The sequence below is a fragment of the Mytilus edulis genome, chromosome 9 (genome assembly GCF_963676685.1).
Source record: "Mytilus edulis chromosome 9, xbMytEdul2.2, whole genome shotgun sequence".
Taxonomy (NCBI): domain Eukaryota; kingdom Metazoa; phylum Mollusca; class Bivalvia; order Mytilida; family Mytilidae; genus Mytilus; species Mytilus edulis.
In genome coordinates this window covers 72,192,523-72,214,028 of record NC_092352.1, presented here as the reverse complement: position 1 = coordinate 72,214,028, position 21,506 = coordinate 72,192,523, and the positions used below count along the sequence as shown (strand labels likewise).

The window sequence follows — 21,506 nt, the reverse complement described above, 5'->3', positions numbered from 1 at the left end:
TATTATGATAACAATTTGTTGTGAGTTTTGGTTCTACAGTAGATTAGGATTGTTGCATTCATGGTAAAAAATGAACATCAAGTATCTTATATAAATAACTGTACAATGTTTCATTGAAAATGAAAATCATTTTTGCCAAAACAACTTATAGAAAATTTATAATTCTCTCGGACGCCATCACAAGTTGATTGACCGTTATATTAGCGTCACTGACGAGTCTTGTGTAGACGAAACGCGCGTCTGGCGTATTAAATTATAATCCTGGTACCTTTGATAACTATTTACACCACTGGGTCTATGCCACTGCTGGTGGATGTTTCGTCCCCGATGGTATCACCAGTCCAGAAGCCAGCACTTCGATTTTGACATGAATATCAATTATATGGTCATTTGTATAAATTTTCTGTTTACCAAATTTTGAATTTTTCAAAAACTAAGGATTTTCTTATTCCAGGAAAAGATTACTTTACCCGTATTTGGCAACACATTTTTTGAATTTTGGGTCCTCAATGCTCTTCAACTTTGTACTTGTTTGGCTTTATAACTATTTTGATCTAAGCGTCACTGATGAGTCTTATGTAGACGAAACGCGCGTCTGTCGTATTAAATTATAATCCTGGTACCTTTGATAACTATGGAAGACCAGTTTCACAAATGATATAGGATATGTTACTTACGTCGTAACTACAATCCCCTTCCCTTTCATGAATGTGACCTACTGAATTAGACAATGTACCGGATTTGTTATAACATAAACAACACGACGGGTGCCACATGTTGAGCAGGATCTGCTTACTCTTCCGGAACACCTGAGATCACCTCTTGTATTTAGTAGGGTTCGTGTTGCTTATTCCTTAGTTTTCTATGTTGTGTCATGTGTTCTATTGTTTTTCAGTTTTAGCCAGGCGTTGTTAGTTTATTTTTGATTTACGAGTTTGACTGTCCCTCTTTTTAAGGACCATTTATTAATCAACTGGTATAAGTTGTACAATAACTATTAAGATGGTAACACCTATATATACAACATACATTGAATCGATAGAGAAGGCTCATAAATGTGTAACAATGTATAAATAATCTTAATCAAAAGTCGGTAAATTATACAAACAAGGACATAAATTCAGCTCTATAGAGGCTTAATCCGACCGTCTGTAACATATGCATACCAAACAACATAAATTTTGTACATCTCTAGATATAGGAAGATGTAGTATGAGTGTCAATGAGATAACTCTCCATCCAACTAAAAATTTATAAAAGTAAACCATTGTAGTTTATTGTACGGCCTTCAACACGGAGCCTTGGCTCACACATAACAACAAGCTATGTTAGGCGCTAAATTACTAGACGTGTAAAACGAGAAACGAGAAACGAGAAACACGTATAAATTACATAAACAAACGACAGCTACTGTACATCAGATTCCAGACTTAAAACAGGTGCAAACATTTGCAGCGGGATTAAACGTTTCAATGGTACCAAACCTTGTCGCTGCGTTACTAATATTGATATATGTTAAAAACGCGCGTCTGGCGTACTAAATTATCATCCTGGTATCTTTGATAACTATTAAATGTATTATTGTTATTGTAGCATAAACCTGAAGATACCAGAAGGATCACTTATTGCTGTAGTTGGATCTGTAGGATCTGGAAAATCTTCATTCCTTACGTCTCTCCTTGGTGAAATGGAGACGGATACAGCAAACATTAATGTAAAGGTACGTAGGTACACCTTCATTTGTAACGTCACTTCTTGGTGAAATGGAGACGGAAACAGCACACATCAATGTAAAGGTACGTAGGCAAATCTTCAATTCTTACGTCACTTCTTGGTAAAATGGAGACGGATACAGCAAACATCAATGTAAAGGTACGTTGGCAAATCTTCATTCCTTACGTCACTTCTTGGTGAAATGGAAACGGATACAGCAAACATCAATGTAAAGGTACGTTGGCAAATCTTCATTCCTTACGTCACTTCTTATTAAAATGGAAACGGAAACAGTAAACAGCAATGTAAAGGTACGTTGGCAAATCTTCATTCCTTACGTCACTACTTGGTAAAATGGACACGGAAACAGCAAACAGCAATGTAAAAGTACGTTGGCAAATCTTCAGTCCATACGTCACTTCTTAGTGAAATGGAGACGGATACAGCAAACATCAATGTAAAGGTACGTAGGGACAACTTTCATTTGAGAGGAATATTTTTGATATGTTTTTACTCCTTTTTGTTGAGCCTGAGATTAACAGCAAAAGTAGGCAAGACACTGGGTTCAGCGGAACTCTTACGAATTTATAACCACATATCTCCACACATATCTTTTATTTTTATCCTCTCTTTTCAAGTTTCATTTTAACCTGGTTGCATTGGGTAGTTGTTTCATTGATTATCATACCACGTCATATTTGTTTTTTATATTTTCTGAATTACTATCATAATGGATGTTGACGCGCCTTACGTTATAAATAACTTTATAAAAAAAATAAAAATATTGAAATAACAATATCATGTCTCTCTGCAGGGTTCGGTTGCATATGTTGCTCAGCAAGCATGGATAATGAATGCAACATTACAGGACAATGTGTTATTCGGCGATCAACTGAAGCAGAAGGAATATGAGCAAATAATTGATGCAACATCTCTAAGAACAGACTTAGAAATATTTGCTGCTGGTGATCAAACAGAAATCGGCGAAAAAGTAAAATATGCAGTTGTTATCTCTTCTTTTCATAACGTCTAAAAATATTATTTTTCTTTGCAGTAATACATGAAATATTGGCGCATTTAGTAAAAAATAGAAGACAGAACTGAAAATCAAAATGTTGTCGTGTGTTGTTGTTTGCGTATTTTTGTTTGCACACCATTGAGTTAAAGATTTTGATTATAAATGAGGACGTGCTTTTTTGATTTATATTCTATTTATCTATGTATTTTGATTTTCTGTTGATTATTAGCTTCGATTTTCAGCATCTCTCAAAATCTTTTTAAGTGTTCATGAAAATACCGGATAATATACCATACTTAACAAAATATGTAAATTAAATGATAACATCCTGATTGATAATACTCATTTTATTTAACAGGGCATCAATTTAAGTGGAGGGCAAAAACAAAGAGTAAGCTTAGCACGAGCATTGTATAAAGATGCGGATATATATCTCCTTGACGACCCACTTAGTGCTGTAGATTCACACGTTGGTAAACATATTTTCGATTCAGTTATAGGTCCAAATGGTATTTTAAAGGACAAGGTATGTACCAGTTGATCCATCAATGATAACAAACTTAATTGTTTAGGTATTTCAGACGTGATTTCATCAAACAAGAGTTTTTCAGTGGCGATCGAATCTAATAAGGCAAAATAGAATTTAAAGTTAGAAAACATTGAAAAATATCAACAATTTTTAAAAAGTGTATACCCACTACAACCAAGGATATATTTTCCTGGGAGTTAAATAGACTAAGTGTTTCGAATAAATGAAAATTATGTTAAAAGTGTATTTAACTGTAATATATTGAACCACCAAATCAAAATTCTGTTAAAAGTGTATTTAACTGTAATACATTGTACCACTAAATCAAAATTATGTTAAAAGTGTATTTAACTGTAATACATAGTACCACCAAATCGCAGTACATCATATTCGTTTGCATTCCTTGAATTTGACAGTTGTAGGAAATTAATCAAACATGTCATTGCATCATTAAAATTATGATTCATAAAATATGTCTTGGATGTTTCGAAGCATCATTATTTTTTTATTTGGCATTTTTATATAATATTCTTGAACTTTAAGTTAAATAATAACTAAAGTTTGTGTACCGGGAAAAAAGGGGTAAAAATATGATTGGTTAACTTCAAGTGATGGTTATTTGCGTAAATACAATGCAATGTGATGTGAAAAATTGTCTACACAATACAAAACATTCAACGATACGTATCTCATAAAATCAATCAGGTCAGCAATTGCTGGATTGTGTGTTCCGTCATTATAATCAAAGGTAAATGAATATTCTAGTATGGGACACTGAAATGCAAAATGCATAATAGTCTTCACATAATTGTCTAACTATATACTTTTTATATTCTCATATATTTCATCAAAAACTATAATACAAGCTTATTGAAACATCAGTCTTTGAATATGTAATGTGTAATGAATATGACGTTCTCTTGTCACCATCTTACGGTGTTTATATATCTGAACTTGTGCAATTCGCGCATTTGTGTAACAATGTTTTAGATTTTAACAAGATAAATTTATGTATTTCTGAAAAAATATTACACCAGGGTTTTCGATATCACAAACTAGTCAAAGCGTTTACTAATTTTATCTTTGGTAAAAGGATATCATTCGTAAATTTAGTTCAACATGCAGACTTCTTATACGTTCAGGTATTTCACATTCATTATTGTCATTTTGTTAATTTTCTTTGGTTACATCTTCTGACATCAGACTAGGACTTCTCTTCAACTGAATTTTAATGTGCGTATTGTTATGCGTTTACTTTTCTACATTGGCTAGAGATATAGGGGGAGGGTTGAGGTTTAACCCCTCCGCATTTTTGTGCCTGTCCCAAGTCAGGACCCTCTGGCCTTTGTTAGTCTTGTATTATTTTTGATTTTAGTTTCTTATGTACAATTTTGAGTTAAGTATGGCGTTCATTCTCAATGAACTAGTATATATATTTGGTAAGGGGCCAGCTGCAGGTCGCCTCCGTGTGCGGGAATTTCTCGTTGCATTGGAGACCTGTTGGTGACCTTCTGCTGTTGTCTAGATCTGTTCTATGATCGGGTTGTTGTCTCTTCGACTCATTCCCCATTTCCATTCCCAATTATATTTTATGTATTCAATTACAGACAAGAATACTTGTAACACACGGACTTAGTTTTCTGAGAAATATGGATATGATAATCACACTAGTTGATGGTAAAATAGGAGAAATAGGATCATTTACGGAACTCATCGGACATGATGGCGCGTTTGCAAAATTTTTGAAAATATACATGATAGAAGAACTGACAAGTGGGGATCCAGAAGAAGAACAAGAAGGTATAATTCTGTTTAGAAATTATTTTTTAATCTTTGTTAAATCTTAAATAAAGGTCATAAAGTGCTTGAGTGGAGTAAACGTCAAACTAATACGATACAGCTTCATCATACAAGATTAAACAAAATAAAATTCCACACACCCTTTCCTTAATCCCTTTTAGACTCTGAATCGCAATAAATGCGCATCGTTTAAAATTTCCCACATAAATCTAGTAGTGTGTGAAGAAATAGCTTGCTTCATTGCTTTTTCACTCTAAAGTTTACTTGAAGTTAAAAATGCTAAATCATTCCTCAGTTACAATGAACAATATACCATTTACCATATAGCATACACCATGAACCTTCAGCCATTACACCATACACCTTAAACTATTACACTATTACCACATAACACAATAACCCTAACACCATTACAACATACAACTTAAACTATTAAACCATATAACTTACACTATCACACTATACAGTAAATGTCATTACATCATAAACATTAAGCCATTATAGTATTCACTTAAGCCTTAACACCATACACCTCAAAACATTTATACCATACCCATTAAACTATTTTACCATGCACCGTAACCATTTTCCAGACACATTAAATCCGTATGCCATGCACCATAAATCATCCCACCATACATCTCTAACCATTACACCATACATCTCTAACCATTACACCATACATCTCAAACCATTACACCATACATCTCAAACCATAACACCATACATCTCAAACCATTACACCATAGATCTCAAACCATTACACCATAGATCTCAAACCATTTCAATGCATAACACCATACATCTCAAACCATTACACCATACATCTCAAACCATTACACCATAAATCTCAAACCATTACAACATACATCTCAAACCATTACAATGCATTACACCATACATCTCAAACCATTACACCATACACCCGAAACCATCCCACCATACTACTTTAACCATTACACCATACATCTCAAACCATTACAATGCAATACACCATACATCTCAAACCATTACACCATACACCCGAAACCATCCCACCATTCTACTTAAACCATTGCACCATACATATCAAACCATTACGCCATTCACCCGAAACCGTTACAACATACGATTTTCGTTGGAACAGTTTTTAACATTGCAGAGCTGAAGCAGTTATTTCGAAAACATATAAATTTTATGAGTTTTACAATTGATCAATGGATATTAATTCATTGTTATAAACATATAATACATTTGATTGTTTTTTGTTTTTCTAATTTTTTGCGAAACTTTTGTTTTGGGGGGACTGTTCATTGTATTTCCATCACACTGGAGGGGAATACACTGCGTTAGTTCCTCCCTTAAGGAATGGTATAACTGTACATTGTTTTGTCCAATAATTTATGATATAGTTTCTGTGAAATAAACAATCATTTCTTTAAAGATCATTTATTTTCACATGAATGCCTACCCTATACATTTTCGTTAATCGCTATCTTTTTTTAATATTTAGTAATGTGTATCATTAATTTTTTACAGCACTTGCATTAACAGAAGAAGTTGCATCCGAACTAGAGAGAAGCGGAAGTTCATCAGAACTAATAAGGTTTAGAATTTCTTCTTAATGTCATTGTCATTGTAAACATTTTTTCCCTTTTTATGCCCCATTTATGGGCATTATATTTTCTGGTTTGTGCGTCGATTTGTCTGGTCGTTTGTTATTTCGTTTGTCCGTTAGTTTGTTGGTCTGTCCCGCTTCAGGTTAAAGTTTTTGGTCGAGGTACTTTTTGATGAAATTGAAGTCCAATCAACTTGAAACTTAGTATACATGAAAATGATGGAGCGGATCCGTGTACTAGGGACACATTCTTGTTAAAATAAAAATATTTTAGTTTTAACTCCAATATAACTATTCTATCATTCAAAAGTTGATGTTTACTATAATAAATAGCATTTTGAAAACATAATTAAACAAGATATGAATAAACTGCAATGAACAGTGCGCTATTAATGAAAATTTAAAACATTTATAGATTTAACTATCATATCATGTAAATATACCATACATTAGAGTATATCATATATAATGTATACTCTTTATAGACAACTGTCGGAGATAGCACACTTGAAAAGATTGGAATCAAGTGAGGAGGAATCATACAAGTCTAGACCCTCAATACTAAGACGTCACTCTGAAAGACCATCATTACTTAGACGTCACTCTGAAATACATAAAAAGACGACGGATAATGGATTAGAAAATGAATCCATAGAAAAAAATTTGTTGAAGAAAAACTTTCTCAGACAACAGTCGGCAGATCCTTATTCTACCACAAAATATTTGAATAGTTCCTTACATGATAAATTGCATCATACTTCCAATCAACATTTACAGTGGTTAGACGACATTACTATGTACAACCCAGGCCCCTTAGATGATATTATAAACGAGATTAGTGTGGATGACGAAAGCAAAAGCACTGAATTGAATAGGTAAGATTTTCTAAAGGCAGTAAGCTGTTGAAATTAGCGGATATTTGAGGCTAATTTGGAATCGGTATACACTTTTAACTGATGATTGATCATTTATAACATTTTTTGCCCCCTGTTCATATCAATGTTGAATGATTGCAAAATGTTGGTCATTAACATTACACAAGTTTTATTGGTTTTGATCATAGAATTCTGCTTCAGCTTCATCATGAAATGTTAATGGTAGACGTATAACTAACGATGATTCGTAAATATTTCTGAATTTAGGTTAATTTGACGAAAAGAGGCTTAAATTTATGTTTCTATTTTTCATTACTGAAAAAATTTCCTCATCAATAAATTTTGAATTGAAAATGAAGACTTTCATTACATGCATGTTATGATATTAAGAACTCTATGATGTGCTGTATATCTAGTCAAATTCATTGAAACCAACATAACCTTAATACAAGTATTCTACAAAATTTATTTTTTACTAAAAAAGAATCAATTATCATTATCATGGGAAAATATGACGTAAATAAAAGAGGCACTGTACAATTCGTATGGAAAAAGAGGCGATATGCTGAAAACATATTTGACCATTCCATCAACATAATCAAATACTTAACTTTTGAAATTTAAAAATGGTAAATGCACACTCAATAAATTTGTGTTTACTCAATTGATATGCGGAATTTGTTGCAAGTGTCATAAAATTGAAAGATTTAGCGCTATAAAACCAGTTTAAATCCACCGTTTTCTGTAAATGTCGTATCAAGCCAGGAATATGACAGTTGTTGTCCATTCGGTTAATGTGTTTTATCCTTTGACTTTGCCATTTGATTAGGGACTTTCCGTTTTGAATTTTCAGTTCGGAGTTCAGTAGTTTGTGATTTTAATTTTTGCAAATAATACAATTATAGATATCATCAAAATATAACATTGTTGTTTATCTCGATCATATCGTTTTCGTGTCAGTAATTTTTAATGCAATCAAGAATCAATCAACAGCATATTCAATCACACTGTACATTCTGAAATAATTTGTAAAATGAAAAGAACGGATACAATGATATACGATATAAGAAATTAAGCTATATGCCAAACAGAATTAAATCTACATAAGGAGATGGTTGTATCAAGTCAGACATGTGAGAGTTTTTTTCATTCTTCTGAGATGTTTGATGTTTTTGAGCTTGTAATTTTGCCATTTTATATGCACCTTTCCGTTTGAATTTGTTTATTCGTTATTTTACTTTTTCTTGCAGACAATCCTCACGTACTTTGTCAAGACAGGCATCAATGTGTAACACAAGGAATGATAAGGAAAAATGCACCAAAGCAACCCTGATAGAAGATGAGACCATTGAATCAGGAACGGTATCTTATTTAACTTATTTATTTCAATAATAGATATCATCAAAATATAACATTTGTTCATCTCGATCCATATCGTTTTCATGTCAGTAATTTTTAATGCAATCAAGAATCAATCAACAGCATATAAAATGTAAAGTAAAATAAACATATCAATGATTAATTTTTATTTAAGTTAATTCTTCAAATAGATAAATTATCATTTACAGCAATAAACAACACACGCTTTTTATTCCAACGTTGTTAGTTTTAACAATGTCAACTTATTCACAAAATGTATTTATTGTATAAATGACATGATTGGTTTAAATAGTTTAGGTATCCTTATTTCATCTATTTCGCCAAGATTAAACTTTTTCGTATTTCTTTATAAGATTATGTCATCATTTATTTCTTTAAAAAGCAAAAAAAAAACATTTCGTAGCTAAAGACAACAGAAATATACCGCTGTTTATATGGTCATATATGGATTGAAAGAAAACAAATTTGGGTCACAAACAAAAACCGAGGGAAACACATCAACTATAGGAAAAAATCCCAACGTATTAACAGAATCACTGAAGTGCTACAGTAAACAAACAAACAATGCAACACAGACAGAAACGTATATGATGTTAAAAAGTTCTGTGGCATGAAACAAAAAAATCAAAAAAAATCAACTGAATGAAATTGAGAATGGAAATGGGGAATGTGCCAAAGAGACATCAACCCGACCATTGAAAAAAACAACATCAGAAGGTCACCAACAGGTCTTCAATGTAGCGAGAAATTCCCGCACCCGGTGGCGTCCTTCAGCTGGCCCCTAAACAAATATATACTAGTGAACTATGATTTCTAAACAAACTTTGTTTTGACATAATGGCAAAATGTACTTTTGTTCTGGGTAGGTGAAGGTCAGTGTTATAATGTCCTATGTGCGAGCTATGGGAATGAAACTATGTATTATTGCATTAGCATTTAATATGGCACATTACGTAGCGGAAATATATTTGGACGTGTGGCTATGTAAAATAACCGATGATGCTTTTTCTGACGAAAAGGACCGACCATCAATCAAAATGAGAGTTGGTGTGTATGGAGCTATAGGCTTGATTAGAGGCAAGTTTTAAATTAGTGAAAAACTAGATTTGAAGGTGTAATACCACTAAATCATAGAATATCACCCCTGTTTGCATCCGAAAAAGGGTCGACAAAATATTTCTTTGAATTTGAAAGTTGTAAAAAAAAAATTTGCATTCCTTTGCAAACATATTTATCCATCAAAATAAAAAGTTTGTGTTTGAAAACATCATCCTTTTTTCTTTTCTTTTTCAAAAGAATATTTTGGTAACTAGAGGTCAAATGGTTACTAAAGCTTGTACACAGGACAAACATGTAAACATTTGATTAGTAAGCGTCCGGTGATGGCTATTATCTTATAAGAAATGAAATGACTGCTATTTTATGTGAAATTTGTTCTGTAGTACTGGGCCAAATATTTAAATCTTACTCATGCCAAACGCAATTATTTTCCTTATTTGAAACAAATTTTAATTCTGCAACTTTTTTAAAGACTCTTAGGGGAATCAAATAGTGGTATAACACCGTTTCATTATTTCAAATCATAAAGCTATTTAACTTTCTCATGCATATTTGATTTGGGTAGATATTTTTGGTATTTGTTGAAAGTTTTTTCAAGTGAAAAATATTGAAAAGAGATCAAATCGGAAAAAGCCCATTGAAGAATAATATCTTAAATTTGATAATGATAAACAAAATATTTGGTCGTACCTGTTTTTAGTTAATTGAAATAGACATGCAAAAATATATCTTCAAACCCTGAATGTTTGTTTTAATAATTTTAGGCATACTGATCCTGATAACAGAACAATTAGTTGAAGTTGCTATGATAAATGGAGCAAAAAAGCTCCATTCTAATTTACTTAATAATGTGCTCATGTCACCGATGAGTTTTTTTGACTCAACACCTCTTGGTAGGATCATCAACAGATTTTCAAAAGATATCGAGTCTATTGATGAGCGCATTGTATTCATGTTCAAAGATGTAGTAGTTAGCGCCTTCTATTTTATCATTGCTGTAATGGCCATGTGCAGTGGGACACCTCAAATGATTTTGGTCGTGATACCAATTAGTATGACTTTTTGGTATATCCAAGTAAGTACATTCTACATTCTAATATGACGTCCTTATTACGCTTTGTAAACAAAACCGTGTTCTAATGAGCACAAAATATGTCTGACACATGCGCACGAACTTACTGTGTATATTAACGTTATTTCCATCGTTATCCCTTAAAATATATACATTTAAGCAGCTAGCATAAACTTTTATTATATATTTTTATAAAACAACATATATGTACCATGCTCGTAGTTTTCAAACTTATCAAATATGAAATGTAATGCACAGACTCCTCGGAGAGGAAACAGTAAAAGCTAAACATTTTTACGGTATTTCCGTACACTTCGACCTATAAAAATACTGTATTTGTCCTATTAGAATCGAAATAATTCCTTCATGTCATGCTCTATGCTCATTTTAACATGGGTAGGCATTATATTTGACCACATTTTACACCTCGCTAACGCTCAGTGTAAAATATCGACAAATATAATGCCAACCCATGTTAAAATGAGCATAGAGCATGACATGAAGGAATTATTTCTTAATTTTTACATAGCTGCATTCATCTTTCATAGATTATCTCTACATAGTTTGCCTAAATGTGTTCACATGTCATTGTTGTTCTTTGGAAAAAAATATGGAGACCAATTTCTGATCGTTTACTTAAATTTGTAACAAAGAAATATGTAACTTGTTCTACATGTAGTAAAATAAAAGATGACCAAGGATAGAATTGCTTAAACGTTTTTTTGGGTCAACTTTAGCAATACTTAATATTTCACAAATAATCATAAACAACAGGAATCATAGTGAAGTTTCCTTCTTTTATTCAGCGAACAACAGTGCCAACCCGACGTCAATTGCAAAGATTAAGTTCAGCTTCGAGATCACCAATATACTCACATATTGGTGAAACTATATCAGGCTGTTCAACCATAAGAGCATACCAACAAGAGAGTAGATTTATACAAGAGTTGATAGATCGATGCGATGATTATAGTAATTGTACTAATCTTATTTGGTCAACAGGAAAGTGAGTTAATAATATTAACATAACCATATAATACTTTTCTAAGACATTAACAATAAAAACTAACGGATAAATAAAGACTCACAAAACCAAGGGACATTTACATCAACAGTTATAAATACTAAATAAGAAACAACACCAACTCCACTAAAAACCGTGAGTGAAACCAGATGCTCCGGAAGGGTAAGCATTGCCTGCACCGTATACATCACCCGTCGTGATATTTCATTGATCAATTCGGTAATGATGGAAGGTTATTATGACTGAGAAAGAATATCAGATATGATTTCTGACACACTTTCGTCATAATAGCCAATCAGCTCATGATGGCGACCGTAACATTTCTTGAGTGATGACCTTAATTTGAATACAAATGTAGCCCTGTCTTAACAAATTTTGAGAAAGCAGTATTCCTCATTCAACAAAAGCAACGTACTTTGAGCTAGCTCTAGAGTAACGTATCAATTGAGACACATATACTCCATATGCTGGTGCCGCTAATTAAGGCTATTGTAACTTACACATTCAAATATAGTAGGACAGTGTCAATCTTGATGGTATATGGAATATTTTCCAAACTTTGTAATTTATATAAACCACGGTTAATTGGTCGTTTTTGAGTCAACACCACTTATAGTGCAATCAGGATTACCAGTTTTGTAGTTGGAGTACCCAGATAGAACTATCGACCTTTGGCTTGATCATGTTGATAGTTGGCAACTCCGTCAATATATAATGAAGATTGATGTCGAAGGCATGTGTAGCATTCACGGTGTTGGCAAGCTTGCTATCACTGATACGATCGGAGTCGAATACTCCCGGCCGAAGTGATATTTTGTTCGTACATTAATTTAGTTGGCAAGATGGTGATCACTGATACGATCGGAGTCGAATACTTTTGGCCGAAGTGATATTTTGAACTTACTTTATTAAAGTTGACAGGATGGTGATCACTGATACATACGTGATACGATCGAGTCGAATACTTCTGGCCGAAGTGAGATTTTGAACGTTACTATTTTAGTTGGCAGGATGGTGATCAATGATATAATCGGAGTCGATTACTTTTGGCCGAAGTGATATTTTGAACGTACTTTATTAAAGTTGACAGGATGGTAATCACTGATACATACGTGATACGATCGAGTCGAATACTTCTGGCCGAAGTGAGATTTTGAACGTTACTATTTTAGTTGGTAGGATGGTGATCAATGATATAATCGGAGTCGATAACTTCTGATCGAATTGAGATTTTGGACGTACTTTATAAAAGTTGGCAGGATAGTGATCACTGATACGATCGAAGTCGAATGCAAATGACCAAAGCAAATCTCTTCAGTAAGTAAGTGATTAGTAATAAAAGTAAAATATGCTTGGCCAAAGCAAGGTTTTGAGCTTTAAATCGCAGAGTTGACATACCAGAAAATCCTGATAAGAATTGCATAAAAGTATTTAATCTACATGAATTGAACATCTTATCATTTTGTAAATCTGATTTTTATTCTAGATGGACACACATCAGGAATGATATACTTGGAGCCATTGTAGTATTTTGTGCCTGTATTTTTTCGCTGATTGGTAAAGATCATCTCTCTGTAGGGATTGCCGCTTTAACATTTACGTATGCCTATAAAGTAAGTCAAATAATAACAACTAAATCTAAAATACAATTTGCACTTAATTATTATCTTAAACTTTTAATTTTCTAATACAGAAAACCTCTAGGCCGAACATCAAGATTACCTAATTATTTTTTCAAGTATTACTCAACAAGAGGACAACAAAGTGAGTCGTACAAAACAAACATATTACATTGAAAACCTGTTGGTAACCTTCTGTTGCTGTTTTTTTCTATGGTCGGGTTGTTGTCTCTTTGATACATTCCCTATTTCCATTCTCAATTTTATTTATATTAATTTTATTTGTAAATTGCTATGTCATTTTGGTCTCTGCTAGCTGGTTCTGTTGCTCTTTTACGTTTTTTCGTTTAACATTGTGTATACTCATAAGTTAATTTTCTTGGGGAAATATGTTCTTGCTCAATTCTCATTGTTGCTGATTGTCGTATAAGGGCACTAGCTAAGTGGTATATTTTTTTGATTTGCTCAATCATTAATGAAATGCAAATATTGAAAAAGTAATTCCCCTTAGCAGCTAGTATGGTTCAATTTTGTCAAAATAAGCTTAAAAAACATTGATTAAGAATTATTTACCTGCAAGTATATAATTCGACCACATTGAATCCGTATTCATGTGAAGTTCAAGGTAGCCCCTTAGCTTGAGATACATATTTATAACAACACATGAATTGTATGTGTTAAGTTGTTTAAAGCAAAATAATGTCAACATTGAAAGTGAAACAAAGGTAAATTATTTGATAGAATGATTTAATCCACAAAAATCATTCTTATACAGGTAAAATCGATGATAAAAATCAGATTTTCATCTATAATTTGAAATTAAATAGACCTAGAATAATATTTTAGACTTTTTTTTATTTTGGATAAATGTTTTTGCATTGTTATAAACCAAATATGAGAATTTGACTAAAATCGGTTAACATGAATTTGACAGCTAATGCCCCTTTAATGATTTTTTAATATTAAGTTGTTTTGTTGGTGTGTATATATCAGTTTTTTATTTTGCGTTTTTTGTATACCTATGCCTGTTCATGTACTAGTGTGTTAACAATGATGGTTTATTTACCATTTAAAATGAGGATTTTATATTTGTTACAGGTATATTTTTGACATGTTTAAATACTCAATTGTCATTAAGCGCAATAACAACTTTTCATATCTTTAGATCAAGGATCTTAATCGATGGTTTATGTTGAACTACGCCGATTTTGAAACCAACATAGTTAGTATTGAAAGAGTCACTGAATTCATTGAAACTCCAAAAGAGGTAGGTTTAGATTTTTTTGAAAGTTTATATTCATATTGATAGAGAATTAATAAACAAAATTTTGATTACATTTTTGTATTCTTTTGCCTTTAAACAAGAACAAAATATCAATTTACCAGAATGGATTATCAACCTCGATGTGAAACAAACAAACAAACGAAATATGGGTTAGACCCGACTCGATTCCTCTAACAAATACATAAGAAACTACAGACACAACTAGTTTCCACAAACCAATTCATAAAAAACTATAAACTTAGTAATAAGAACTCGACAAAAACTTGATGTTACTGCGTCATTTGTGTTGTATACTAAATGTGTCGTGCACTTTTACAACAGTTTAGTTTCAACTTAGTGCCTGATTGGCACTTATACTACAATTATTATATAAGAAGTATGCAACTGTTTTATTTATGCTCTTTCAATAATTGCGTAAAACGAATGAGTTTTGAATTTTTCTTTAGTAGGATTTTTGTATTGTACGTTTACTGAATGTCTGTTTGATAACATTTTAAGTTTTGACATATAAGGAATGAATTAAACAATATCAACTAAATGGCCAGGTTTCAATGTTTTACATAATCATCTATGGACTACATTTTGCAACAGAACAAAGCCGTACTAGCTTTTAAATCAGTTACTTAAAAAAACTCATCTTGGTAGTCACACGCACACTATGGACCATACGATCTTAAATGGTCATCTTTAAAGGTCACAAACCTGTCAACACTGAGTTTGTAAGTTCAAACACTACTCTTCGCGAGTTGTACTCGACTGTAGTCTTTATTATAAGGGTTGCTAGTATTGCAGGTACTCACTAATACTGCTTGCTGTCAAGGTTCTCAAGATATAGACCAACAAACACAGAAGCTAACACATACACACACATACAAACATATGAAAAAGAGAATATGTTTTAAGATAACTATCAATAAGAGCTATCATTTCTTTCCAAATGTTTTCTGTTAACCCAACAATTCCATTTAATATACATTCGTGGTATTGTGTTTGTGTGTACAATGTTAACTCAAACATATTATAATATGTAGGCATTATGGCGGATTGAAAAAACGAAGCCAAAACCAACATGGCCGGATCAAGGTCGTGTTGATATGAACAACTATTGTGTTCGCTACAGAGAGGACCTTGATTTAGTATTAAAAGGAATTACCTGCAAAATTTTGCCCTGTGAAAAGGTAGGAACTGCTTATTGTACGCTATCTTGTCATTATTAGACATTTCGAGTTGCATGTATATTGTTTCAATATTCCATGTATTTCTATAATTTATTAAAAATGAATTGAATCTTAGTAATGTCACCTCAGTGTTTCATATTGTGGTTTTATCATTTAAGATTGCATATGATATTTGATTTGACAATGTTTACTATTTACTTGAAATAAAAAAGACGATGGGATATGACTGCAAATGAGACAACTCTCTACAAGAGACGAAAATGACACAAAAAATTAACAACAATAGGTCACTGTAGGACCTTTGACAATGAATATATCCCATATTGCATAGTCAGCTATAAAAGTCCCCGAAACAACAATGTAAAACTGACTTGGGACAGACACATACATACATAATGTGGCGGGGTTAAACATGTTAGTGGGATCCTAACTAATTTAATATATCGTGATGTTATCACGGGTTGGCCCTTTATGACAAATATTTTACCCTGGTAGGTAAGATATTTGCCATAAAGGTTCAACCCGTGGTAAAATCACGATATATTTAAGCCCCCATGAATTATTTCGAATCTCATAGGACAAAAACGGTATTTTTTTTGGATCGAAGTGCTCTAGGTGAAGGCATTACTTGTTGTTCCAATAAATAAACGCACTATTAAATTGACAAAAAAGCATAGCAAACTGAATAAGTGACACACTAAAACCATTTACAATAACATATATAGATAGGTTTGGATGAATCTAAATAATAATTGAACTTAGATGTATACAAAAAATGGCTTATTTAACACATTTTAACATCGTGTGTTAACGTTTCCTTGTTGTGATGATTTTTGGTTTCACAATCGTGTATTTTCCCATAAAATGCTTATATTCTGACGTCATCATTCTATGACGTCTGGTTTCTCATTCTTAAAAGCATATGGGAGTACGATCGGAACAGCCCAAATAATATATTTTACCACGAGTGTGTACTCAAAGCTTTTGAAGAACGTCATGTTAGAATGAATGGTATATAATGTTAAATGTATGTCTGCATTTTATTTTGCATTTCAAATTATAAATTAAGTACCGCTGATAAGAATAATGTAGACACAACACCTTAATATGAAATTGAAGTTTAATCTTGACTTCTACAATACACTTTTTGATTATAAAAAGCACGTTTAAATATTGAAAAACGAACATGCTTGTAATATTATCAGGACTATTATCATACATACTAGTGTAGTTTTAAATTTAATTACCTTTTTACTCCTTAATATATATTTTTACTTGTCTGCAGATTGGGATAGTTGGAAGGACTGGTGCAGGAAAGTCATCACTGACAATGGCTCTGTTTAGAATACTTGAACCAGCACGAGGTGATATAGTTATAGATGGTGTCGATATTTCTACAATTGGTCTTCACGATTTAAGATCAAAGATCACAATAATACCACAGGTGAATAAGAGCAGGAATCATCTAGGTTGCGTTCAATATAATAGTGGCTACGTATTGTTGCGTTAATTCATGACTATTGAACGAGTAGCTAGCCTAGCTGCTATCAATATCTATGTAGTAGTTAGACAAGTTGTACGTTCAATAGTCATAAATCTACGTAGCCATATGTAGCCGCTACGATATTAAACGCAACCCTGATGTTCAATAATCTTAATTTCATATTTCATTTATACATATTTAGATCATTGAGAAATCTGACATTTATCTAACAATAGAATGTGATTAAAACTTTCATCATAATTTTACAGAGATATATATCTTCCTAAAGTGTTATGTACCACCTTAAGACACAAATAAGTATACTCCGCTAAGTTGTCATCATTACACTTTACATATGATTTCTAAAAACCCATTTAGTATTTTCAAAAAAATCAAAAGAAACATTTGGTGTGAAGCTGAGCTGAAATCTATGTTTCTTTTCTGTATGTCATAAAAGCTTATCGAGTTACATTTAGGTACAGTGTATATACTATTGTAATTTAAAATGTCGAGATTGATAACTTTTTATTAAGTGAAATTAAAAAAAAGGTTTCAAACTGTAGTTTCAATTATCATGATTATCTAAGACATTTTCTGTAGTCATTCTTTAGAAATTATCTGTCAACGACAATTTCATTTATTTAATTCGCCTTATTAGAAACTAGTTATATAAAGGACTATGCGTAATCTCATTGTTCGTACACCAAAATTAAATAACGTCACGACATTGGTTGAATTTCCATTGCTTTTGACGTTTTCAACCAACCACGACGTTTCATTGTAGACTTTTGAAAATATTTCTCAGAATGCAGTAGATTCTGAAAAGGCGAACTATATGGACATGATAATATTATCCTGATTTATTTGAAAATAGGATCCAGTTCTTTTCTGTGGAAGTATCAGGATGAATTTGGATCCGTTTGATATTTTTTCCACTGAAAATATTTGGATAGCACTAGAACATGCCCATTTAAAAGATTTCGTCCAAGGATTAGACGATGGTTTGGAACACCAATGTTCTGAAGGTGGAGAAAACCTAAGGTACAAAAACAATAATCTTAAAATTGTTTTAACAGTTAAAACTTTAATTCAAACATGTATAAAATGCCCCTTTCATATATTTCAACTTGTATCTGTACCTGATAAGCATGTATGTTTAAAATTTTCGTCTTAAATTAAAGAAAATTCTTTTAAATCATTATGCGTCTGTCATATAAGCGAGATGTGTAGCTTGCAATGACATCGGGTTTCATCCACCCTTTTAACATAAAAAAAATACCTGCATCAACTCAGGAATATGACAGTTGTTATCCATTCGTTTGATGAAACTGAACTTTTGATTTTTCCATTTGTTTTGGGGCTGTCCGTTTCAATATTCCTCAGTATTCGGTATTTTCGTGATTTTACATTTTGTTACATTGCCTTACATAATGCAACTTATGCTACAGTGTTGGTCAGCGCCAGTTGGTGTGCTTGGCAAGAGCCTTACTCCGAAAGACAAAAATATTGGTGCTCGATGAAGCAACTGCATCTGTTGATTTAAAAACAGATGAACTCATACAAAATACAATTAGAACAGAGTTTGCTGATTGTACAGTATTGACCATTGCACACAGATTAAACACAATAATGGATTACACAAGGTGAGGAATTTATAGTAATGCCAATTGCCTGTACGCGTCTTATATGTATACATCCGCTCGGGGAACATAGTAAGTAGCAAGAAGATAACTGATTTTTTCGATTGACAATTTAGTCGAAGTTTTTTATAAATTTTATTAGTAAAGTTGTATTAAATGAAAATGTTATACTTATATGTTAGTTCAATCGTATCGTTTGATACTGTGTTACTATGGAAAGCCAACGGGGTCAAAATTCTTAATTCGTAACTTGTAACTGTGTAATTTCTAAATTGTTAATTCGTAAATTGTTAATTTGTAACTTGTTACTGTGAAATTCATAATGCTTAATTCGTAAATTGTCAATTTGTAACTTGCACCTTTGTAGTTTCAACATTCTTATGTTACATGCACCTGTCTCATGTCTTACATGTACTCTTCATTCATGATATTAAGTAGAAAAAATGTTGACAGCCACAAATGTTTACCAGTTGAGAGTATCATTCTTGAAAAGCTCTTAAACAAAGTTGTTTTTTTTGTCTGAATGATACACAACCTCACTTTTTTTTTTTTGAAAAATTTCAGACATTACACACCATATCAATTTTGTTATTATAAATACGGAAAGCTACAACTGAAAATAAATGTAAAATCACTAATGAATACATTTCTGAGGGTCAGAATAGAATATAAGGGTCTGTAAGTGAAAAAACGAATAACACAATAGTTTTGTATCTTTTTTTTTAAGTTTTCTTATTTTTTGATGGTTCATTCGAGTAAAGGCTCCTTTGTTTAAAACCTTGTTATCAGATGCGTTATTTCTTTCAGATCTTGTTTATTTCACTTTCTTCTTACTTATACTTTTCCTGCTACCTTAAGTAGGATCTATTGATTAATATGGCATCATATGTATAGCAGTGACTTATGTTTCGGCTTTAAGGTAGCACAATACAAAGAGTTCTTAATAATGCTTGACAATTTATAAAAGTGATAAGTTTTGGATAGCTAACAGATTACTCTTTCAAATTAATGCAATGTTAGTATCATGCAACAACTATGTAACCAATTATAATGTTAACTATGTCTAAAGTATTTTCACCAAATTTCCACTTTCAAATGTAATTAGCCTCTGCATAGGTATCCCTAGAGGGTTGATTTTATTATATGTTGTTCCTATGGCCATTATCTACAAAAGGATATCGCAGATTTTAGATAGAATGTATAGATCAAATTTTACACCTAATTAAACATTATCTTCTTTTATGTGGTTAGGATGTTTACACTAATTAGAGATTTATGAGCGAATTGAATACCATAGAGACAATCTGAGACACCCTTTTGAAGCCCATGATGTGTTAATTAAGATTTCGTTATAGCTGAAGAGATGATAGAGCTAAATTCATTCAAGTGAACTTACCCAGATTTTGCCACTAATTATATAATAATTGATTACATAATGATTGCATAATAATAATATTGCATTAATTTAAAAGAACTAATCTTTTATCTATCTATATATACCTCTTTTATTATTTTCTATGCATTCATAAGAAAGTTACAGCATTTCAAAGGTTAGTGATTGGAAGTAAAATAAAAATTGTATTGTGCTACCTTAAGAAAGAATTGTGACTTGATCTAGTACAGTACACTTATACAAGTTGTCTTAATATATTTGTCATTCATGAAAATGTGTCATCTTTATATCCATTTAATTATTCTAGAGTAATGGTGCTTGAAACTGGAAGAATTAAGGAGTTTGATACCCCGGCCACTTTACTACAGAACAAGGACAGCGTATTCTACAGTATGGCAAAAAATGCAGGCCTTGTTAAATGAAATTTGAAAATAGTTCAAATTGTAGAAAGCATAGATGTATGCCGTCACATATATATGATGCATTTATTGTACAAATTACAATTGATTCAATGAATCAAGCAAAATAAATAACATCGTGTGGATTTATTTTAAACGTTTATATTATGAATAATTTGGATTAAAATGTTCATTATATCAACTTATTCCATTAGTTAATTTATGTAAGAGAAAGACGAAGGATACCAAAGTGTCATTCAAAGAATGAAAACAAACTGACAACGCTATGACTAAAAAGCAAATGACAAAAAAACATCAGTACACAAACCCAACATAGAAAACTAAAAACTGAAACCCCCCTAACCACCCTAAAAAAATATAGTTAGATCTTAGGTGCTCCGAAAGGGTGAGTAGATTCGCTTTCAAATATGTCACCTGTCGTA

At 32.0% G+C, this 21,506-nt stretch overlaps 1 protein-coding gene across 1 annotated transcript in view; it reads left to right on the top strand.

The window, feature by feature from the left end:
* Positions 1–21,269, top strand: part of LOC139488967 (multidrug resistance-associated protein 1-like) — a 51,767-nt gene extending 30,498 nt beyond the window's left edge. Inside the window, exons 17-33 of the mRNA XM_071274957.1 lie at positions 1,594–1,720; positions 2,528–2,704; positions 3,090–3,257; positions 4,868–5,060; positions 6,579–6,645; positions 7,143–7,532; positions 8,783–8,894; positions 9,779–9,989; positions 10,736–11,046; positions 11,850–12,049; positions 13,554–13,680; positions 14,852–14,953; positions 16,003–16,149; positions 17,435–17,593; positions 18,507–18,673; positions 19,081–19,275; positions 20,973–21,269. Of these exons, the coding sequence (XP_071131058.1) occupies positions 1,594–1,720; positions 2,528–2,704; positions 3,090–3,257; positions 4,868–5,060; positions 6,579–6,645; positions 7,143–7,532; positions 8,783–8,894; positions 9,779–9,989; positions 10,736–11,046; positions 11,850–12,049; positions 13,554–13,680; positions 14,852–14,953; positions 16,003–16,149; positions 17,435–17,593; positions 18,507–18,673; positions 19,081–19,275; positions 20,973–21,087 (2,968 nt within the window). The 3' untranslated portion in view covers positions 21,088–21,269. The remainder of the gene's footprint in view (positions 1–1,593; positions 1,721–2,527; positions 2,705–3,089; positions 3,258–4,867; positions 5,061–6,578; positions 6,646–7,142; positions 7,533–8,782; positions 8,895–9,778; positions 9,990–10,735; positions 11,047–11,849; positions 12,050–13,553; positions 13,681–14,851; positions 14,954–16,002; positions 16,150–17,434; positions 17,594–18,506; positions 18,674–19,080; positions 19,276–20,972) is intronic.
* Positions 21,270–21,506: the final 237 nt, after the last annotated feature.